Raw genomic sequence first — 21618 nt, 5'->3', positions numbered from 1 at the left:
AAAAATATTGTATTTTCACTTTTTGCAATTTTTTTTTATTATACTTTAAGTTCTAGGGTACATGTGCATAACGTGCAGGTTTGTTACATATGTATACTTGTGCCATGTTGGTGTGCTGCACCCATCAACTCGTCAGCACCCATCAATTTGTCATTTACATCAGGTATAACTCCCAATGCAATCCCTCCCCCCTCCCCCCTCCCCATGATAGGCCCCCGTATGTGATGTTCCCCTTCCCAAGTCCAAGTGATCTCATTGTTCAGTTCCCACCTATGAGTGAGAACATGTGGTGTTTGGTTTTCTGTTCTTGTGATAGTTTGCTAAGAATGATGGTTTCCAGCTGATTCATGTCCCTACAAAGGATGCAAACTCATCCTTTTTTATGGCTGCATAGTATTCCATGGTGTATATGTGCCACATTTTCTTAATCCAGTCTGTCACTGATGGACATTTGGGTTGATTCCAAGTCTTTGCTATTGTGAATAGTGCCGCAATAAACATACGTGTGCATGTGTCTTTATAGCAGCATGATTTATAATCCTTTGGGTATATACCCAGTAGTGGGATGGCTGGGTCATATAGTACATCTAGTTCTAGATCCTTGAGGAATCGCCATACTGTTTTCCATAATGGTTGAACTAGTTTACAATCCCACCAACAGTGTAAAAGTGTCCCTATTTCTCCACATCCTCTCCAGCACCTGTTGTTTCCTGACTTTTTAATGATTGCCATTCTAACTGGTGTGAGATGGTATCTCATTGTGGTTTTGATTTACATTTCTCTGATGGCGAGTGATGATGAGCATTTTTTCATGTGTCTGTAGGCTGTATGAATGTCTTCTTTTGAGAAATGTCTGTTCATATCCTTTGCCCACTTTTTGATGGGGTTGTTTGTTTTTTTCTTGTAAATTTGTTTGAGTTCTTTGTAGATTCTGGATATTAGCCCTTTGTCAGATGAGTAGATTGCAAAAATTTTCTCCCATTCTGTAGGTTGCCTGTTCACTCCGATGGTATTTTCTTTTGCTGTGCAGAAGCTCTTTAGTTTAATTAGATCCCATTTGTCAATTGATAGTTTTCCTTCTAACAGTCAGGACCCTCAGCTGTAGGTCTGTTGGAGATTGCTTGAGGTCCACTCCTGACCCTGTTTTCCTGGGTATCAGCAGCAGAGGTTGCAGAAGATAGAATATTGCTGAACAGCGAGTGTACCTGTCTGATTCTTTCTTTGGAAAGTACACCTTTCACAGGGTGTACTCCACCCTGTGAGGTGTGGTGTGTCAGACTGCCCTTAGTGGGGGATGTCTCTCAGTTAGACTACTCAGGGGTCAGGGACCCACTTGAGCAGGCAGTCTGTCCCTTCTCAGTTCTCAACCTCCGTGTTGGGAGATCCATTGCCCTCTTCAAAGCTGTCAGACAGAGTCGTTTGCATCTGCAGAGGTTTCTGCTACTTTTTTTGTTGTTGTTGTTTAGCTGTGCCCTGTCCCCAGAGGTGGAGTCTACAGAGACAGGCAGGTTTCCTTGAGCTGCTGTGAGCTCCACCCAGTTTGAGCTTCCCAGTGGCTTTGTTTACCTACTTAAGCCTCAGCAATGGCGGGCGCCCCTCCCCCAGCCTCGCTGCTGCCTTGCGGTTAGATCATAGACTGCTGTGCTAGCAATGAGGGAGGCTCCGTGGGCGTGGGACCCTCCCTGCCAGGTGTGGGATATAATCTCCTGGTGTGCCCATTTGCTTAAAGTGCAGTATTGGGGTAGGAGTTACCCGATTTTCCAGGTGTTGTGTGTCTCAGTTCCCCTGGCTAGGGAAAGGGATTCCCTTCCCCCTTGCACTTCCCAGGTGAGGCGATGCCTCACCCTGCTTCATCTCTCGCTGGTCGGGCTGCAGCAGCTGACTAGCACCGATTGTTCGACACTCCCTAGTGAGATGACCCTAGTACCTCAGTTGAAAATGCAGAAATCACTGGTCTTCTGTGTCGCTCGCGCTGGGAGTTGGAGACTGGAGCTGTTCCTATTTGGCCATCTTGCTCTGCCCCCGCCATTTCTTTCTTTGCAAGGCAAAGTCTTGTGTTTTGCTCATGCTACTCGCTGTTCAAATCTATGATAACAGATTGCTTCCAGAACTCTTTTTATATATGTCAGTTATTTTAAGTAGACACATTTTTATCAGTATATCAAGATACTATGCAATCTAACCTAGTTTTGTCACCCCACCCAACCATATTACTAATGAAAAACTGGAAAATGTTCTATTAGTTTTTCTGTCATATGTTTTTAACAAGTTGCAGTCTTAAAGACATCCTAAAACTAGAATATCTAATTTAACCTGCTAGTGACTTTTTTTGAAAGAAGTTATTCTTCAAAGGCATACTACTTTAATATAAGATGTATTTTGTGTAGAAGTCATAGGGAAATAGAAATGACATTTTTAGAAACCATTCTGTATACTTTCCATAAAAAAAGTCATGACAAATATTTAATTTATCTTTTACAGTCTTTTTAGAGATGAAAAAGGGATAGAGGTAAAGTGAATCCCCAAGGATAATACAACTAGGAAATGACAGGCTCAAGATTTAATTCCAGGGGCCATGTGTGTCTAGAGAAATGTCTTTGCCCCTTACAGTGATTCAGCCTTCAACCAGTTCTATGAATTCTCTGGACCTTCAGTACTTCAGCTGTTAGAAAATTGGACTGGCTGACTGATTTCAAAGACTCTCTTGTAATAAAAAAAATCTATTTAACATGATCAATAATATACCAAATTAGGGAGAATCATGCTATGTATTTCTTAAATTATTTTTTCCTTTCTTTCCAAAGGTTATATTATGTTGAAAATTAGACACAAAGCTTCTTCTAAGACTAATAATATGCTGCAAAATTTTATTTTGGAAATGAAAAAGTTATCATTAATTTAATAGTTAATTTTTTCCCAAATATTGTAAATAAATTCATCATATCTATAATTTTCAGCCAGGTTTTGAAAGCCAGTCAGATTTGAGTAGTTTGCTATGATTTAAACTTTACAAATTATTATTTGATTATTTGCTATATTAATTATGAAGTGTGATAGTGATACAAACACCTGTTAAGACACTGTATTGCTAAATTTGATTCTTTGAACTGTTCTCTTATTTTCAAAGTTGACACAGAACTCAAACAACTGAACCCCTTAAATTGTTGAACATTACCTAAAAGAATCTCTTCATAGTATAAATTTTCCCATAAAACTATTCCCAGTGTTATTTTTTTAAAAACCTGTTTTGTCCTACACTGCTAATTATAGTTCTAAATTAATCTAAACACCATCAGAGTACCACAAGGCTGTGCAGAATAGGAATGTTCTGGATTAGAAAACAGGAGAATCATATTTTATCTCATGCTTCTCTAAGTTGTCTTAATCTGAGGTATGTTTGTAGGATCCAGAGGTCTATGAAGTCCTGAATTTATAGTCACAATTTTGACGATATGTTCATTTTTCTATGAAGATAACCTTTACATTTCACCAGATTATCAAGTAGACACATAACTCAAAAGGCTTGTAAACACTGCGCTAACTTTTCATCAAGATGTCACACATTTCTTATCCCTGACTTCTTTTCATAAATTTAAACTAAATCATTTGAAAGGTAACTTCTAACTTTAATTTTTTGATTGCTCTAAGAACATAAGTGTTAATATATCTCACAAAGGAGATCTCTATTCATTGCATGTAGTATCATGGAGCAGTTTTCCCAAGACTGAAATATTGGGTATTCATTTTCTTCTTCATTGCTGTCTTTACTTCCTGGTTTCTCAAAGTATAGATAAGTGGATTCAGAAAGGGAGTGAAGATGGTATAGAAAACAGAGAGAATTTTGTCTATCAGGAAGTTAGTGGAAGGCCACACATAAATGAAAATACAGGGTCCAAAGAACATTAACACAACAATAAAATGTGCTGTACAAGTAGAAAGAGCCTTGGCGGATCCTGTGGACGAGCAGTCCCTGACAGTAATAAGAACAATGATGTAGGAGGCGAGCAAAAGCAGAAAACTTATAAGAGCAATGACACCACTGGTTGAAATCATGAAGATCCCAAGAACATAAATATCTATACAAGCTAGCTGGATTACCAAAGGAAGATCACAGAAAAAACTATCTACAACATTGGGACCACAGAAGGGCAAATAGAGGGTAAAAGCTAATTGGCTCATTGTATGCAGAAAGCCCACTGTCCAAGAAACTAGCGCAAGCTCAATACACACTCTTCGGCTCATAATTGTTGAATAATGGAGAGGTTTACATATGGCAATATACCTGTCAAAAGACATGGAGATCAGCAGCACAATCTCAGTCCCGGTGAAGAGGTGCAAAAAAAAGATATGAGAAATGCAGCCTTCAAACGAGATGGTCTTACGCTGAGCAAAAAAGTCCATAATCATCTTTGGTGTGGCAAAGGAGGACAGGCACATGTCAATGAGAGACAGGTTGCTGAGCAGGAAGTACATGGGAGAGTGAAGGTGTGAGGTGGATAGGACAGTGAGCAAAATCAGGCAGTTGCCCAACATGGTCATTAAATAGAAGACAGAAAACACCACAAAGAAGAATATCTGGAGTTCAGGTGAATCAGTAAGTCCAAGTAATACGAATTCAGATACTCCGGAATAGTTGAACCCCTCCATTCATCTGCAGACTCGGCTGCAGACAAAATTACAGAGTTTAAAAATGTGACATTTCTACAACCACATATTAACTTATCATTCGCTAAAAGATTGATTACGTAGAATCCAACTAAAAATCCTCAGGGTGAAGATTTTTGGGGGGAACCACTTAACAATTGCTACCAGATATAATCTGAAAAGTTTAACCTCTTGGTTTTGACCAGCATCAGTACACGTTGAGCTGTAGTCATCACATGCACACAAAATTATATACCTATCTGAATACCACTTAACGAATTACATAATACACATTTATTGAGGCAGATTACACTACATTTGTGTGCTCTACTGAATAAGACATATAAATAAAACTAAAAATAAAATGAGTGTTGAATTCTCAAAGGTTTCTCTTATACACAAAAATGTGAATATTTTGAATCAACTATTGTTAAACAGTAGACTTAACTAAGACTTTACTATAATGATTTCAGAAGATCCATTTAATATCTTATGAGGGTGATAAATTATTTAATTTTAATTGCTTAATTCCATAAGACAACTGATAACCAAAAGGCATACTTGTAACCTGCAAAAGTTATTCTCCACTTTAGGTAATTTATTATTTCATAAAAACATGTTTTAAAAAGAGAATCTCCTTCCTTTAATTCTCTTCATTCTACCCAAAGCTATATTTTAAACTAGAAAAACAAACAAACAAAACAGATACATTAAGAACTCAGAATTTTTTCAAAATTAATGTTTTCATTTACAGTGCTTCCCAACTTCTAGAAATTTTATTTCCTATGGAATATCAATGTCTTTACCAAAGAGTCAAAAGTGTGGTACAAAGCAAATGAAACTTAGTCCTAGTAAATGAAAGCTAATTTTGTGACCAAGTAGGGTTTACTTTGCCAGCCACCTAATGAAATTTAAGCCTTTGACTACAGAAATTTTAGCTGGGTGACTGGAAAGTTGTCCAGGTTACTGGAAAATTTGATGAGACTGAAATTAATTAAGTAAAAAAATGTAGTGTTAGATCAGGCATTTGTAAGTCTATATGCATCTAAATCATCTTTCTTTAAATTGCTTTTCCAACAGGTAAAACTATATGAATTCCCTTGTTATATTACACATTTGAATATTTCACTTTACACATTTGAATATTTATCTAGTTTTGATGATAATTTAATTATAATAGATAATGCAGTTTTGTCTAATCCTGTATTATAACTTATCCATCTTTGAAAATGCAATATTTCGTTCCTTCTTCAATAAAAGTTTTCAAGGTACACTGAAAAAGATATCATTATGTCAGTGAAACATGGTGAACCAATGTCAAAAATTTAAAAATATCAACATACTCATATTTAAGTTATAGTCAATATTAATATACTTAGAAAAGAATAAAATCATTGTTATGAATTCGAAAAATGAACAAACGGAAAAAGAATCAATAAATGGGCCGGGCACAGTGGCTCATGCCTGTAATGCTAGCACTTTGGGAGGTTGAGGCAGGCGGATGGCTTGAGCTCAGGAGTTTGAGACCAGCCTGGCCACCATAGCGAAACCCTGTCTCTACTAAAAATACAAGAATTTGTCAAACATAGTGGCACACACCTGTAATCCCAGCGTCTCGGGTGGTTAAGGCAGGCGAATCCTTTGAACCTGGGAGGTGGAGGCAGAGGCTCCAGTGAGCCGAGAACATGCCACTGCACTCCAGCATGAGCACTAAGTGAGAACCTGTCTCAAAAAAAAAAAGAAGAAATATTTTACTTTTATTTTCTTCATTCTCTTGCATTAATGTATTCCCAATGATCCTTCCAAAACTTCTTGAAAATAAATAATAAAAAAGAAAATCTTCTATTATGAAAGCCTGAGACTACTGACTATTGAAATTTTAGATTGTAGATCAATACACATATAGATTTAACTGTCTGACAGTGCCAATGTATCAATTCAGTGAAAAAATAAGTTTTATGATTATGTGCCGCCTTTTTTCTAAATTAACTGATTGGCTGATTAAATTTGCAGATATTAGCTGGTTGTTTTTAGTTAAAAGTAGTGGCATGGTTTCTAGTCTAAAGAAAAAGTCTTACCTCAAGCCTGTAATCCCAGCACTTTGGGAGGCCAAGATGGGCAGATCACGAGGTCAGGAGATCGAGACCATCCTGGCTAACACAATGAAACCCGTCTCTACTAAAAAATACAAAAAACTAGCCGGGCAAGGTGGCGGACGCCTGTAGTCCCAGCTACTCGGGAGGCTGAGGCAGGAGAATGGCGTAAACCCGGGAGGCGGAGCTTGCAGGGAGCTGAGATCCGGCTGCTGCATTCCAGCCTGGGCGACATAGTGAGACTCCGACTCAAAAAGAAAAAGTCTTACCTGATTTGTAGTAAAAACTAAAACAAATGTTCCAAAACAATTTTGGCTTCTTTTTTGGATAACTATCAGAATTTTTACATTGACTACATATTCTGACTTTAGAGGAGAAGGATTATAGCAATTGTTCTGTTGCAGCAACTTTCAGAGTCCAGTTAGAAGTGGAAAAATAATAATGGGAAAAAATCTGATTCATTTTAAAATTTTTTAATTTTTTTTATTATACTTTAAGTTCTAGGGTACATGTGCATAACGTGCAGGTTTGTTACATATGTATACTTGTGCCATGTTGGTGTGCTGCACCCATCAACTCTTTTTAATTTTTTTTTAATTGGTGCTGTGCAGAAGCAAATGTACTGGAAATGAATTGTACTTTGTTAATTTCAATTTACCTTATTATTCCATCCTTAACTCATTCTGTGATTGAACACTAAATATCAAAATTTTAAATATTACCTTCATGGCCGGGTGCAATGGCTCATGGCTGTAATCCCAGCACTTTGGGAGATCCCGATGCCTGGCCAACAATGTGAAACCCCGTCTCTACTAAAAATACAAAAATTAGCCATGTGTGTTGATGGGCACTTGTAATCCCAGTACTCGGGAGGCTGAGGCAAGAGAATTGTTTGAACCCAGGAGATGGAGATTGCAGTGAGCCGAGATCATAGCACTCACTCCAACCTGGGAGACTCCATCTCAAAAATAAAAATACAAATAAATGTTACCTTCTGCAATATTTTTCCTTTAGATGACCTCATGTTTCCCATGTGGAGGAAAATCTGGTTACATCTCCATTTATTTGCACATATTTAAATTGTTTTGTCAATATTGAAAAATTATTTTGGCCAGGTGCGGTGGCTCATGCCTATAATCCCAGCACTTTGAGAGGCCGAGGTGGGTGGATCATGAGGTCAGGAGTTCAAGACCAGCCTGGCCAATATAGTGAAATCCCATCTCTACTAAAAATTACAAAATTACCTGGGCGTGGTGGTGTGTGCCTGTATTCCCAGCTACTCAGGAGGCTGAGGCAGGAGAGTTGTTTGAACCTGGGAGGCAGAGGTTACAGTGAGCCGAGATGGCACCATTGCACTCCAGCCTGGATGGCAGAGCTAGACTCCATCTCAAAAAGAAAAAAAAGAAAAATTATTTTTAAATTTTGTCATAGAATGATATTCTAGAATTCTTAAAAGGAGTCTATTGCCCAGTGGTTAAGAGTAGTTACAGTATTCTTGACTTCACTTATGTCTCCATAGCCTAGGATTTGACTTCTACCTGTGAGAATTATATTACATGGTCTATGTAAAGCTTGAAGCATATTTTCTGGGCAAAATTTAAGGAATTTTCTAGGTTTCAAAATCCAAATTTAATATTGCTGTTTGGAAATAATCAGCTTGTTTTATTATTAATAACATATGCAATAAAAATTCTAATCTAAGTTCAGGGATTTAGAAAAAGACCATGCGCTACCAAAATAATTTCATATGTTTGAAATTGCATTTTTCATGTGAAAATGGCACAAGTTCCTTTTACATTAAATGCATTGAAAATCCTCAGCTTCACACATTTGAATATTTCTATTTTACTGACTATTTATTTACTAATGGGAACTATTCTTATATTGATTTAAACATATACATAAATTTATATTTATATTTATTCTCCTTTTCATCACCAGAAAGAATGCTTTAAGCCCTATTTAATGGAACCATCCATTTTTAAGTCTTTAAGTCATATATACTTTTTCTTTACTATTCCTCCATTATTTCTGTTTTATATAATTATTAAATAAACATTAATTGTTTTGCTACCTGAAGAATGCAAACCACAACTGCTTCTGAAGGTCCTTACTATCATATCTAGCTTTTAACCTACCAGTTATGCACCTAGCATCAAAAATACCATTTCCTCCGAGACTCACAAGCCTACTGAAATCACCATAGCTCTTTGGTAAGCATCAGAAGCCTGGAGTATGGATGTATATTTTCTCCTGTCTTTATATAAAATCCCTTAGAAAGTAGTGACGTTTACTAGATCAGGGATTAAACACTATAATCTACTTGCAGTGGGAGTCATTAAAATGTTGACCCAACTTTTCACAGAGTTGCAACAGGAACTGTGAAGTGTGTCTTTGCTATTTAAAGTGGGAATGCACACCTGTGATGTAGCAATGTTCACTGGAGAAAAGCACAACTGGAAATGGCCTGGGAGAAGAAATCTTCTAAGCAGTCATTTACAGAGCATATGGTGAACAAAAAATTACTCCTTTAGTTATGGAAATATTCCCATATTTATGCCCCAATGTTCAAAATCCCATAATTGGAAAATTATTCTTTTAGGCTAAGGCAATTTATCTCCAACAAATACTTGCTTACTGGAAGTTGCATATTAAAGGAAGAATCATGCATTAAAGTTTCTGACAATACATTACAAAATTTGCACAAACTAATACTGATAGCTATTTTGAGGCATAGGTGAATCCTAGAAAGGGGGATATTGGAAAGTCCAACATAACCAGGGGAAGTGAAGAGAGGTACTATGGAGTACCTTAGAGGAATAGTATAAAAATTAAATTATAGAAATAAATTTTAAACATTCAGTTCAATGCTTACTACAAGGAAAGTACTTAATAAAATATAGTACAAATAATAGCAGGGATGTTTATAATAATTATCATTACTTTTGAAATGTTCATAATAGATTATCCAGGAAGACAGTAGACGTGGATTCACAACCTAAAACCATAAGCCAAGGGTCTTGCCATATTTGCCTGCAGGTCAATCATTTATCTGTGGCTTGCTGTCTAAGCACAACCTTTTTCCCAAATACCTCAAAGACTGAACTCTTCACAGCTGTCCTACATTCCCCATCAATATATCCTACATTCCCCACAGGTCTGGCAATAGAGCCCAAGAAAATCTTCCTTAGCTGACCACATTTCTAGCACTCTTTGAAATAAGAAAACAAGTTTAGTTTTAAGATGTTTATCCTTCTATGAAGAAAACGGAAACAACTTTTGAAAAAATTAACAAAACTGGTATAAAGATTTAATAGTTTTCTAGTTATCCCTTGGTATCCACAGAAGATTAGTTCCAGGACCCCTACTGATACCAAAATCCATGGATGCTGAAATCCCTGAGTTAAAATGGCATGATATTTGTATACAATCTAAACACATCCTCCCATATACTTTAAATCATCTTAGATCACTTATGATGCCTAATACAATATAAATGCTATGTAACTAGTTGTTATACGGTATTGCTTTCTAAATTTGTATTATTTTATTGTTTTTTATTAATATTTTGGATCCACTATTGGTTGAATCCAAGAACATGAAGCCCACAGAAAGAGAGGGCTAGCTGTAAATCTAAAATATTTGTCCTATTGTAAAACAAAAATAAGGATATATAATAATTATTAGAGTAATCCTGGAAAACTGTATAAATCCTGGAAAACAGGTATAATTATTATTAGAGTAATACTGGAAAAGGCAAGAGAATAAACAGAAAAAGAACAGAAATAAAAAATAATTCAATAAGAAAGAGCATGAAGGAGTTTTTTTGTATTAGTAACCTGTTCTATATCTTGGCTGTGGTGCTGATTACATAATCTATACATGTGCTAAAATTAATGGATTGTATACCAAAACAAAGAAAAAGTCCATTTTACTTTAAGATCATTTATAAAGTAGAATTTGAAAAAGTGAACCTAGATCATTCAGTACAAGGGCAAATTTCAAAATGAGCAAATAAATTCAATAACCTTCTTATAAATTATTCAACAATTAAATATATTTAACTTATTTAAATATATTTAATTGTTAAATATATTTAACATTACATTAAATATGTATTATATTAAAATATAATACATTAAAATGTAGCCAAAAAGACCTATTCAGTTGAATGATAGACTATATAAAGTAAATAGAAATAATCTTAACAGAAATGTGTTGTTTATAAATGACAAAAGCTATACTATTCTAAAAAAGAAAAAAGTTGACAAATAAATTTAAATACTTATTGTGGTATCAGAGAAAAACACAACATTTTTCAACACATACATTTTCCCTCCTATAAAACAAAATTCGATAAACCATGAGATATTTTTGAGTTCACAAAATAATTTTCAAAATTTGTCTGAAGGCAAATCAGATTAAAGTAGTCAATAATTAGAAATATTATTTCATTTTGTTTGTTTTTCTCTTTTAACTAAAACAATTTTTTATTCGTACAAATTTATGGGACACGTGTAAAATTTTGTTACATGTATGTAATGCATAGTGATTAAGTCAGGATATTTAGGGTGTTCGTCACTCCAGTACAATACTTTTTAAAGTATAGTTATCCTCCTCTGCTATCAAACATTGAATTTATTCCTCCTATCTTATGCTTTAATGCACTTCTCTTTATACTTTCCCCTGCCCTTTCCACTCACTCTTCCCAGTGTCTGTTATCTGTTTTTCCACTCTCTACCTCCACATGATCAAAATTTTCATTCCTGCATGTAAGTGAGAACATGGGCTATTTATCATTTTGTGCCTGGTTTATTTCACACCAGTTTTATCCATGTTGCTGCAAATGATATTATTTCATTTTTTTATGGCTGAATAATATTCCATGGTATATATACAGCACAATTTTTGTTGTTTTGTTTTGTTTTTTGGTCTATTTTTTTCATGATTTTTATTGCAGGATATCATCATGAAATATTCTGTATTTTGTATGTGACTGGCATGATAATAGATCACGCTTGGAAATTATTTCAGAGCTTCATCACCTTTTCCAAGCACCCACCAGCACATCCCTGGCTGCTGAGCTGTCCACCTTGCCATCCTCACTCGTCAACAGCTCTGCATGCTGTTTGAAGAGCTTTGCAAAATCCCTCACCAACTTCACAAACCCTGAGTTTTTACTATCATAAGCCCAAAACCTCACTTAGGTTGGTTTCATATATTTGCATTGTGAATAGTACTGCAATAAACATGTGAAAAGTTCAGGTATCCCCTTGATATATTGATTTTTTTTCCCCTTTGAGTAAATACCCAGTGGTAAAATTGCTGGATCCAATGGTAATTCTATTTTTAGTTTTGTGAGAAATCTCTATAATGTTTTCTGCAGTCACTGTACTGGTTTACATTCCCACCAACAGTGTAGAAGAGTTCCCTTTTCAATCTGTTATATTTTGTTTTGTTTTGTTTTTGTTTGTAGTAATAGTCATTATGACTAGGGGAAAATCATATCTCATTGTGGTTTTGATTTGCATTTCTATAATGATTAGTGATGTTGAGCATTTTTTATATATCTTTTGGCCTTTTGTATGTCTTCTTTTGAGAAATGTCTATTTATATCCTTTGGCCACTTTCCAGTGGCATTTTTCTTTCCTGTTGAGTTGTTTGGGGTTTTTTGTTGTTGTTGTTTTGTTTTGTATATTCTAGGTACTAGCCCATTATCAGATAAATAGTTTGCAAATATTTTCTTCCATTCAGGAGGTTGTCTCCTCACTCTGCTGATTATTTTGTCTGCTGCTCAGAAGCTTTCTAATTTAATTAAGTTCCATTTGTCTATTTTTGTGTTGCTTGTGGCTTTTGAGGTGTTAGTCACAAATTCTTTCCCTAGACCAAAGTCCAGGAATTTTTTCCCTAGGTTTTCTTCAAGTATGTTTATAGTTCCAGGTCTTATGTTTAAGACTTTAATCTATTTTGAGTTGATTCTTGTATATAGTGAGATAGTGGTCCAGTTTCATTCTTCTGGATGTGGTTATCCATTTTTCCCAGGAAAATTTATTTATTTTCCTTATTATTTATTTATTTTCCTTATTATTATTATTTATTTATTTATTGAAGAGTGTATCCTTTCCCCAGTGTCAGCTTTGTCAAAGATCAAATCTGCAAAAAATTATAAAACCGTAATATCTAAGTAATATTGGAGAAGCACAGAAAACAACTTGACAATTAATATAAGGGACTTGAGAACAACAAATTATATATAGACCAAGTATATATAAGACCTTACAATATTATAATGTGAATATGTTACCTGAATTGCCAAAAGGGAGTTTGTAGATGGGTTTAAGGTTGTGAATCAGCTTGCCTTACAATAGAGAGATTATCCAGTATTAGCAGAATGAGCTCAATAAAATCAAAGAAGTCATTAAAAGTAGAAAAGAGGTTTTGTAGATACCAACAAACTAACTCAAAAGTTTCGTGGAAAGGCACAAGACTTAAAATAGATAACACAATACTGAAGAAAAAGAACAAATTTGTAGGATTCACACTGTCTGATGTCAAGACTTACTATAAAATTACTCTAATTAAGACATCATGGACCAGACATGTGGCTCATGCCTGGAATTCCAGAACTTTAGAAGGACAAGGCAGGAGGATCACTTGAGCCCAGGACTTCAAGATCAGCCTGGGAAACATAGTTGGATACCCCATCTCTACAAAAAAATTAAAAATTACTCAGATATGGTTGGTGCACACTTGTAGTACTAACTACTTAGGAGGCCGAAGCAGGAGGATCACTTGAGAAAGGAGGTTGAGATTGCACTGATCACACCACTGCACCCTGCCAAGGAGACAGAGAAACACTGTCTCAAAAAAATAAATAAATAAAAATAAAATAAAATAAAAAACAGCACAGTATTGATGAAAGAATAGACATGTAGATCAGTGGAACAGAAAGCAGAACCTAAAAATAGACCCACAGAAATAGAGTCAATTACTTTCAACAAAAGAGAAAGGGCAATTTAATAGAGAAAAGATAGTTTGGGAACAAATGAATCATAGACCTATTCTGTTCCATTGTTACATGTGTCTGTTTTGGTTACTGTAGCCATGCTGTTTTGTTACTGTACCATGCTGTTTTGGTTACTGTAGCCCTGTAATACAGTTTGAAGTTGGGTAACATGTTGCTTCCAGCTTTGTTCCTTTGCTTAGGATTGCGTTGGCAGCTTGGACTCTTTGTTGGTTCCATATGAATTTTAAAATAGTTTTTCCTAGTTCTCTGAAGAATGTCATTGGTAGTTTGGTAGGAATAGCAGTGAACTTATAAATTGCTTTGGACAGCATGGCCATTTTACTAACATCGATTCTTCCTATCCATGAAACCTCAGTTTCATAAAACAGTTTCAGTAGGAATGGTATCAACTCTTATTTGTACATCTGGTAGAATTTAGAGGTGAATCTGTCTGGCTCAAGGTTTTTTTAGGTTGGTAGGCTATTTATTACTGATTCAATTTCAGAGTTCATTATTGGTCTCTTCAGAGATTCAATTTCTTCCTGGTTCAGTCTTGGAAGGGTGTATGTTTCCAGGAATTTATCCATTTCTTCTAGATTTTCTTGTTTGTGTGCACAGAAATGTTCAAAATATTCTCCAATAGTTATTTGTATTTCTGTGGGGTCAGTGATGATATCCCCTTTGTCATTTCTAATTGTGTTTATTTGGATATTCTCTCTTTTATTTTTTATTAGTCTAGCTAGTGGTCTATCTATTAATTTTTCAAACAATTAATTCCTGGATTGGTTGATATTTGGAATGTTCTTTTTGTGTCTCAATCTCCTTTAGTTCAGCTCTGATTTTGGTTAGTTTTTGTCTTCTGCTAGCTAGGTTGGTTTGCCCTTGGTTCTTTTGTTCTTTAAGTTGTGACACTTAGTTGTTAGCTTGAGATCTTTCTAACCTCTTTATGTGGGTGGTTAGTGCTATAAATTTCCCTCTTAACATTGCCTTATCTGTGGCCCAGATATTCTGGTATGTTGTATCTTTCTCATTAGTTTCAAAGAACTTCTTGATTTCTGTTTTAATTTCATTTATTTACCCAAAAGTCATCCAGGAGCAGGTTATTCGATTTCCATATAATTTTATGGTTATGAGCAATTTTCTTAGTCTTAATTTCTAATTTTATTGTGCTGTGGTCCAAGAGAATGGTAGTTATAATTTCAGTTCTTTTGCATTTGCCAAGGAGTGTTTTATGTTCACTTACGTGGCTGACTTCAGAATATGTGCCATGTGGTGATGAGAAGAATGTATATTATGTTGCTTTTTGGTGGAGAGTTCTATAGACATCTATCAGGTCCATTTGACCCAGTGCTGAGTTAAGGTCCTAAATATCTTTATTAATTTTCTGCTTCAGTGATCTGTCTAATACTGTCAGTAGGGTATTGAAGTCTCTCATTATTATTGTGTGTGAGTCTAAGTTTCTTTGTAAGTTTCTAAGAATTTGTTTGAATCAGGGTGCTCCTGTGTTGGGTGCACATATATTTAGGATAGTTAGCACTACTTGTTGAATTGAACCCTTTGCCATTATGTAATCCCCTTTTTCGTCTTTTTTTATTTTTGTTGGTCTAAAGTCTGTTTTGTCTGAAATTAGGATTACAATATCTGTATTTTTTATGTTTTCTATTTACTCAGTGGATTTTCCTCCCTCCCTTTATTTTGAGCCTATGGGTGTCATTGCATGTGAGCATATGGGTGTCATTGAATGTCTCTTGAAGACAGCATACCATTGGGTCTTGCTTTTTTATCCAGCTTATCACTCTGTGCCTTTTAATTGGGGCATTTAGCCCATTTACATTCAAGGTTAGTATTAATACGTGTGGATTTGATCCTGTCATCATGCTGTTAGTTGGTTACCATACATTCTTGTTTGTGTGGTTGCTTTATAGTGTCATTGGTCTGTGTACTTCAGCATATTTTTGAAGTGGTTGGTAATGATATTTCCTTTTCTTATTTAGTGCTTCCTTCAGGAGCTCTTGTAAGGCAGGTCAGTCTGGTAGTAACAAATTCCCTCAGAGTTTGCTTGTCTGAAAACGATCTTATTTCTCCTTCACTTATGCAGCATAGTTTGGCCAGATGTAAAATTCTGGGTTGGAATTTCTTTTCTTTAAGAATCTTGAATATTGGCCCCCAACCTCTTCTGGTTTGTAGAGTTTCTGTTGAGAGGTCTGCTGTTAGTCTGATGGGCTTCCCTTTGTAGGTGACCTGACCTTTCTCTCTAGCTGCCTTTTGCATTTTTTTCTTTCATTTCAACCTTGGAAAATCTGATAATTATGTGTCCTGGAGATGATCTTCCTGTGAAGTGTCTTACATGGGTTTTCTGTATTTTCTGAATTTGAATGTTAGCCTCTCTAGCTAGGTTGAGAAAGTTCTCATGGATGATATCCTGAAATATGTTTTCCAAGTTGCTGCCATTCTCTCCATGTCTTTCAGGGACACCAATGAATCACAGATCTGTTCTCTTTACATAAACTCATATTTCTCAGAGGTTTCATTTGTTCCTTTTCTTTCTTTTTTCTCTATTCTTGTCTGCCTGTCTCTTTTCAGAAAGCCAGTCTTAAAGCACTAATATCATTTCTTCTGCTTGGTCTATTCTGCTGTTAATAGTTGTGATTGCATTATGAAATTTTGTAGTGTGTTTTTCAGTTATATCAGGTCAGTTATGTTCTTTTCTATACCGTCTATTTTGTCTGTCAGCTCCTGCATTATTTTATTGTGGTTATTAGCTTCCTTGGATTGGGTTTCAACATACTCCTGCACCTTAATGCTCTTCATTTCTATCCATACTCTAAATTCTATTTGTGTCATCTCAGCCATCCCAGCTCAGATAAAAACTTTTGTTGGAGAGCTGGTGGAGGTATTTGAAGGAAAGAAAGCACGCTGGCTTTTTGACTTGTCAGAGTTCTTGCACTGGTTTTTTTCTCATTTTTGTGGGCTAATGTTTTTTCAATCTTTGAAGTTCCTGTCCTTTGGATGTTTTTTCTTTTATCCTGTTGGATAACTTTGAGAGTTTGATTGTGTTATAAGGTGGAGTCAGTCAACTGGCTTCATTTCTGGAAGATTTTGGGGGACAAAGGTTCAGCTGTCATCTCCCCAACTGCATGTTTTAATTCTGGTGGACTTGTATCCTACCCTACTTTGTTCTCTGACTTCTCAAGGTTATGAACAGACTGTGATGGGGGGTGGCTAAGGTGCTCCTGGACTGCTGGTCACTACACGTTGATGGATGGTGCCAAAGTGTTTTGTAGGGTAGTGGCAGTGGGAAAAAATCTGTCCTTGTTCACAGGTGCCCTCAGCAGCACCAGCAGTATTAAATCAGCATGCATGCTTGTCAGCTGCAGTAGACTGCTAGCAGGTGTTGAGATGCCTGCCTCCATGAAAGCATTGACAGCAGGAGTAGAGTCAGCATAACTCGGGAGGTCAGTAGGCCCCACTGGTGACTGTGGGCATTGTTGCACTGAGGGTGGTGTTAGTATGGGGACAGGACACTAGTGGGTGCAGGTGTGTGTGCACCCTCTGTGGCTTTTCAGGGCAGGGGAGGGTTCATTGTTTTCAGTGCCTAGTTTCATTCTGGTGGCAGTGTTGGCACAGGGGCAGGTCACTGACAGAGGCAGGACTGGTGGGCTCTGTGCCCAGTACAGCTTTGACTGTAATGGCAGTATGGCAGGGGAAGGAGAGCAAAGTGCACTCCTGCTGGCAGCAGAGGCAAGACAGGGTGCATGTGCTCACACAAGCTGGTGAGGCAGGGAAGAGAAAATCCACCTGCACACATACAAGCCGGCCAAATGATATCAGTGGGCAGGGGCGGTTAGTCATGGGCTTGGAAGAAGCCACACAGAGGGAGGGAGCAGGCAAGCAGGTGCATGGCCCTAGGGGCCACCCCACCAGAGCTCTCCACCAATCACATATGGTCTGCCAGTGCAGAAACTAAGATGTAGACCCCCAGGGAACCTGAGTCTGCACTGCAAGCAGAAAAAAGCCCGGCTGGAGCACTGGGAGAGGTCAGCAGATTAGAGGGTACTAAGGTTGGATCTGCCCCGTCTGATGAGCAAGACTGCCCTGCAGAATTCATGTCTGACAGTCCCCTAGGGCTAAAGTCTCCTATGGAAGCAAGTCAAGCCTTGAGGGATGGGCATCCCTGGCTGTGCTCTGCATAGATGTTCCTGCACAAACCCTCTGGGCTCCATATCGACTAGTGTACTGCTCCTGCCACTCCTATAAGCAGCTCTCCCTGCCAACTCTGTGTCTGTGATGGTTGAGGGGTCTCCTCCTGGTGGGATTCCAGAGGCTTGTGGCAAGAGTGGGTTGCTCCTTGCCAGTTCAACTCATCCATTCCCCAAAGTTCTTGGGGGCCAGGAATGAGTCCCATTGCACAGTAGTCCCACCCAGGGTTCCCAGCTTCCTCTCCCTTCTGCCCAGTTTTTGTGTCTTGAGGACCTGTTAGGAGTGTGCCAGTCATCCCAGTCCCACAGTGAAAGCTGTTCTACCTGGCTACATCTAGTCAGACATCTTGACCAAATTGGAAGTTTCTTACAAAGCTAAGCATAGCCTTACCATATGATCATACTCCTAGGCATTTGCCCAACTGATTTGAAACATGTGTACACAAAAACCCAGTCATGAATGTTTACAGCTACTTCATTCCTTAACAGACAAAAATTGGAGAAAACCATAATGTTCTTCAACGAGTGTATGAATAAACTAACTGTGTTACATTTACAATAGAATGTTAATTCAGCAATAAAAAGGGCATTAAGTACCTAGCCATAAAAAAGCATGAATGAACCTTAAATGCCTAATTCCAGCTGAAATAAGCCAGTTTTGAAAGGTTATATACTGTATGACTCCAATTATATGACATTCTGGAAAAATTAAAACTATAGAGACAGTAAAAGACTGGTGGTTACCAAGAGTACAAGGAGAAGAAAGAAGAGTCGAATAATTTAAGTTGAAGAACAATTTAGGGTAGAGAAATTATTCTTTCTAATACAATACTTGACATTATAAATATGCCAAAAACTATATAAAAAACTTACTTTGTGTAAGTTTTAACAACTAAACTGTAATATATTGAATAACCTTGAAGAAATAGGTAAATTTCTGGACACAACTTGTCAAAATTAAATGAAGAAAAAATAAAAAATCTTAACAGATCAGTAAGGAATACAATTGAATCATTAGTTTAAAAATTCTCCCAGCAAAGAAAAGCCCAGGACCTAATGGATTCTCTTTTAAATTTTACCAAACATGTAAAAAAGAACTCATATCAATTTATTCCAAACTCTTCCAAAAATTGAGGTGGGAACACTTCCATACTCATTTTATAAGGCCTGTATTACTCTGATACCTAAGGCACAGATGGATACTAAAAGGAAAGTTCAATCCAGTATCTCTGATGAACATAAATGCCAAAATACTAACACACTAAATCTGACAGCATATTAAAAGGATCATTCACTGTTATCAAGCACAATGATATTTAAACATATGCAAATCAATAAACGTGATATGCCACAGTGACAGAATGAAAGACAAAAAACATATGATCACCTCAGTAGATGCAGAAAAGGCACTGACAAAATTCAACATCCTTCATGATAAAAACTTCCAACAAATTACGCTTAGAAGAAACTTACCTCAGCAGTAAATGCCACATGTGACAAGCCCACAGCTAACATTATATTCAATGGTGAAAAATTGAAAGCTTTCCTTCTAAGATCAGAAAGAAAATAAAGATGCCCACTCTCACTACATCTACTCAATATATTACTGAAAGTACTAGCTACAGTAAGTAGGTAAGAAATAAAAGGCAGCCAAATTGGAAAAGAAGAAGTAAAATTATCTGTTTGCAGATAACATGATCTTATTTAGAGAAAATCCTAAAGACATCATCAAAAAGAAATTTAGAATAAATGATCTCAGTAAAGCTGCAGATTAAAAAATGAACATACAAAAACTAGTGGTACCTCTATACACGAACAATGAATTATCTGAAAAAGAAGTCAAGAAAACAATTCCATTTATAAATACAAAATTAAAACAAAATACTTAGGAATAAATTTAACCAAGGAGGTGAAAGCTCTGTACACTGAAAACTATAATCCACTGACAAAATAAATGGAAAAAGAGAATTGAAAGTAAATATATCTATGTACGTGAATTTAAAAAATTAATATTAAAATACCAAAAATAATTAGATTACCTATAGATTCAATGCAGTCCCTATTGAAATTTCAATGGCATTCATCACAGAAATGGAAAAAACAAAACCAAATTTGTATGTATTCATGAAAGACTCCAAATAGCCAAAGTAATTTTGAGAAAAAGGAACAAACCTGGAAGCATCACACTCACTGTTTCAAACTCTATTACAAAACCATATTAATTAAAACAGTGTGGTGCCATCACACATATATGGCCAACTAAGATTTGACAAGGGTGCCAATAATACACAACGGAAAAAGAAAAGTCTATTTAACAAATGGTGTTGGAAAAGCTAAATATCCACATGCAAAAGAAAGAAACTGAAGTCTTGTCTTATGACATATACTAAAACTAACTGGAAATGAATTAAAGATTTAAATGTAAAGCCTGAAACTGAAAACTACCAGAAGAAAACATAAGGAAAAAACTCCCTGACAATAGTCTTGGCTATCACTTTTTGGATATGACCACAAAAGCACTGGCAACAAAAATATAAACAAGTGGGACTATATCAAACTAAAAATTCCATTGCACCGCAAAAGAAACAATTGACCAAATTAAAAGGCAACCTGCCGAATGGGAGAAAATGTTAGTAAACCACATGTATGATAAGGGGTTAATATTCATAATAGGAAGTACACAAGTCAACAGCAAAACAACAAACAACCTGATTTTTACAACTGGCAAAGATTTTAACAGACATATTCCCAAAACAGACATAGAAATAGCCAACATGTATATGAAAAGGTGCTCAACATCATTAACCACTGGAAAAATGTAAATTAAAACCACAATGAGACATCACCTCATACCTACTGGAATGGCTATTATGAGAATACACATGATAACAAGTGTTGGTGAGGATGTGGAGAAAAGGGAACCCTTTTACACTATTGACGGGAATGTAAATTGGCACGAGCATTATGGAAAACAATATAGAAGTTCCTCAAAAAATAAAAAATAAAACTTCCATGTGTTCCAGCAATTTCACTTCTAGATATATACCCAAAGGAAATGAAATCAGTATCTCTAAAAGATAACTATACTGCTGTGTTCACTGCAGCGTTATTCACAATAGCCAAAATATGGAAACAACCTAAGTGTACATGAATTGATGAATGAGTATAAAAACTGTGGTACATATATGTGATAGACTGTCATTCAGCCACAGAAAGAAGGAAGTTTTGCCATTTGCAGTAACATAGACAAACCTAATAGACATTATGGTAGGCGAAATAAGCCAGACACAGAAAGAAAGATACTATATGATCTCAGTTACATGTAGAATCTGAAAAAAAAAAGGGGGCTCATAGAAAGAGAGAGTAGAACAGTGGTTGTCAGGGGTTTTGAAGTGAGAGAAAACGGGAATATGTTGGTCAAAGGGTACAAACTTTCAGCCATAAGATAAACACATTCTGGGTAACTAACGTATAACATGGATGGTGACTAATGTGTTAATTTGATTGTGGTAATCATTATACAATGTACATGTATATCAAATTATCATTTCATATACCTTGAATATATTTGATCTTTATTTGTCAATTAAGTATTTATAAATTTAAAAATCTACCAAAGAAACAAATCATTTCAATTTCTATACAATAAAAAAGAACTATCTAAAATGGAAATTAA

General features: G+C 36.1%; 2 protein-coding genes across 2 annotated transcripts in view; both read right to left on the bottom strand.

The window, feature by feature from the left end:
- LOC117070098 (olfactory receptor 4K2) overlaps positions 1-21618 on the bottom strand; it is a 129853-nt gene that overhangs the window by 22543 nt on the left and 85692 nt on the right. The window lies entirely within an intron of this gene.
- On the bottom strand, positions 3703-4647 carry LOC117071059 (olfactory receptor 4K2-like). Its single transcript, XM_033190846.1, has one exon. The coding sequence runs from the start codon at positions 4645-4647 to the stop codon at positions 3703-3705; it is 945 nt and encodes a 314-aa protein (XP_033046737.1).

Source organism: Trachypithecus francoisi, unplaced genomic scaffold (assembly GCF_009764315.1).
Source record: "Trachypithecus francoisi isolate TF-2019V2 unplaced genomic scaffold, Tfra_2.0 Lachesis_group3, whole genome shotgun sequence".
Classification (NCBI taxonomy): Eukaryota; Metazoa; Chordata; class Mammalia; order Primates; family Cercopithecidae; genus Trachypithecus; species Trachypithecus francoisi.
Note: the sequence above shows the minus strand (reverse complement) of the source record. Positions and strands in the feature narration are given on the sequence as shown.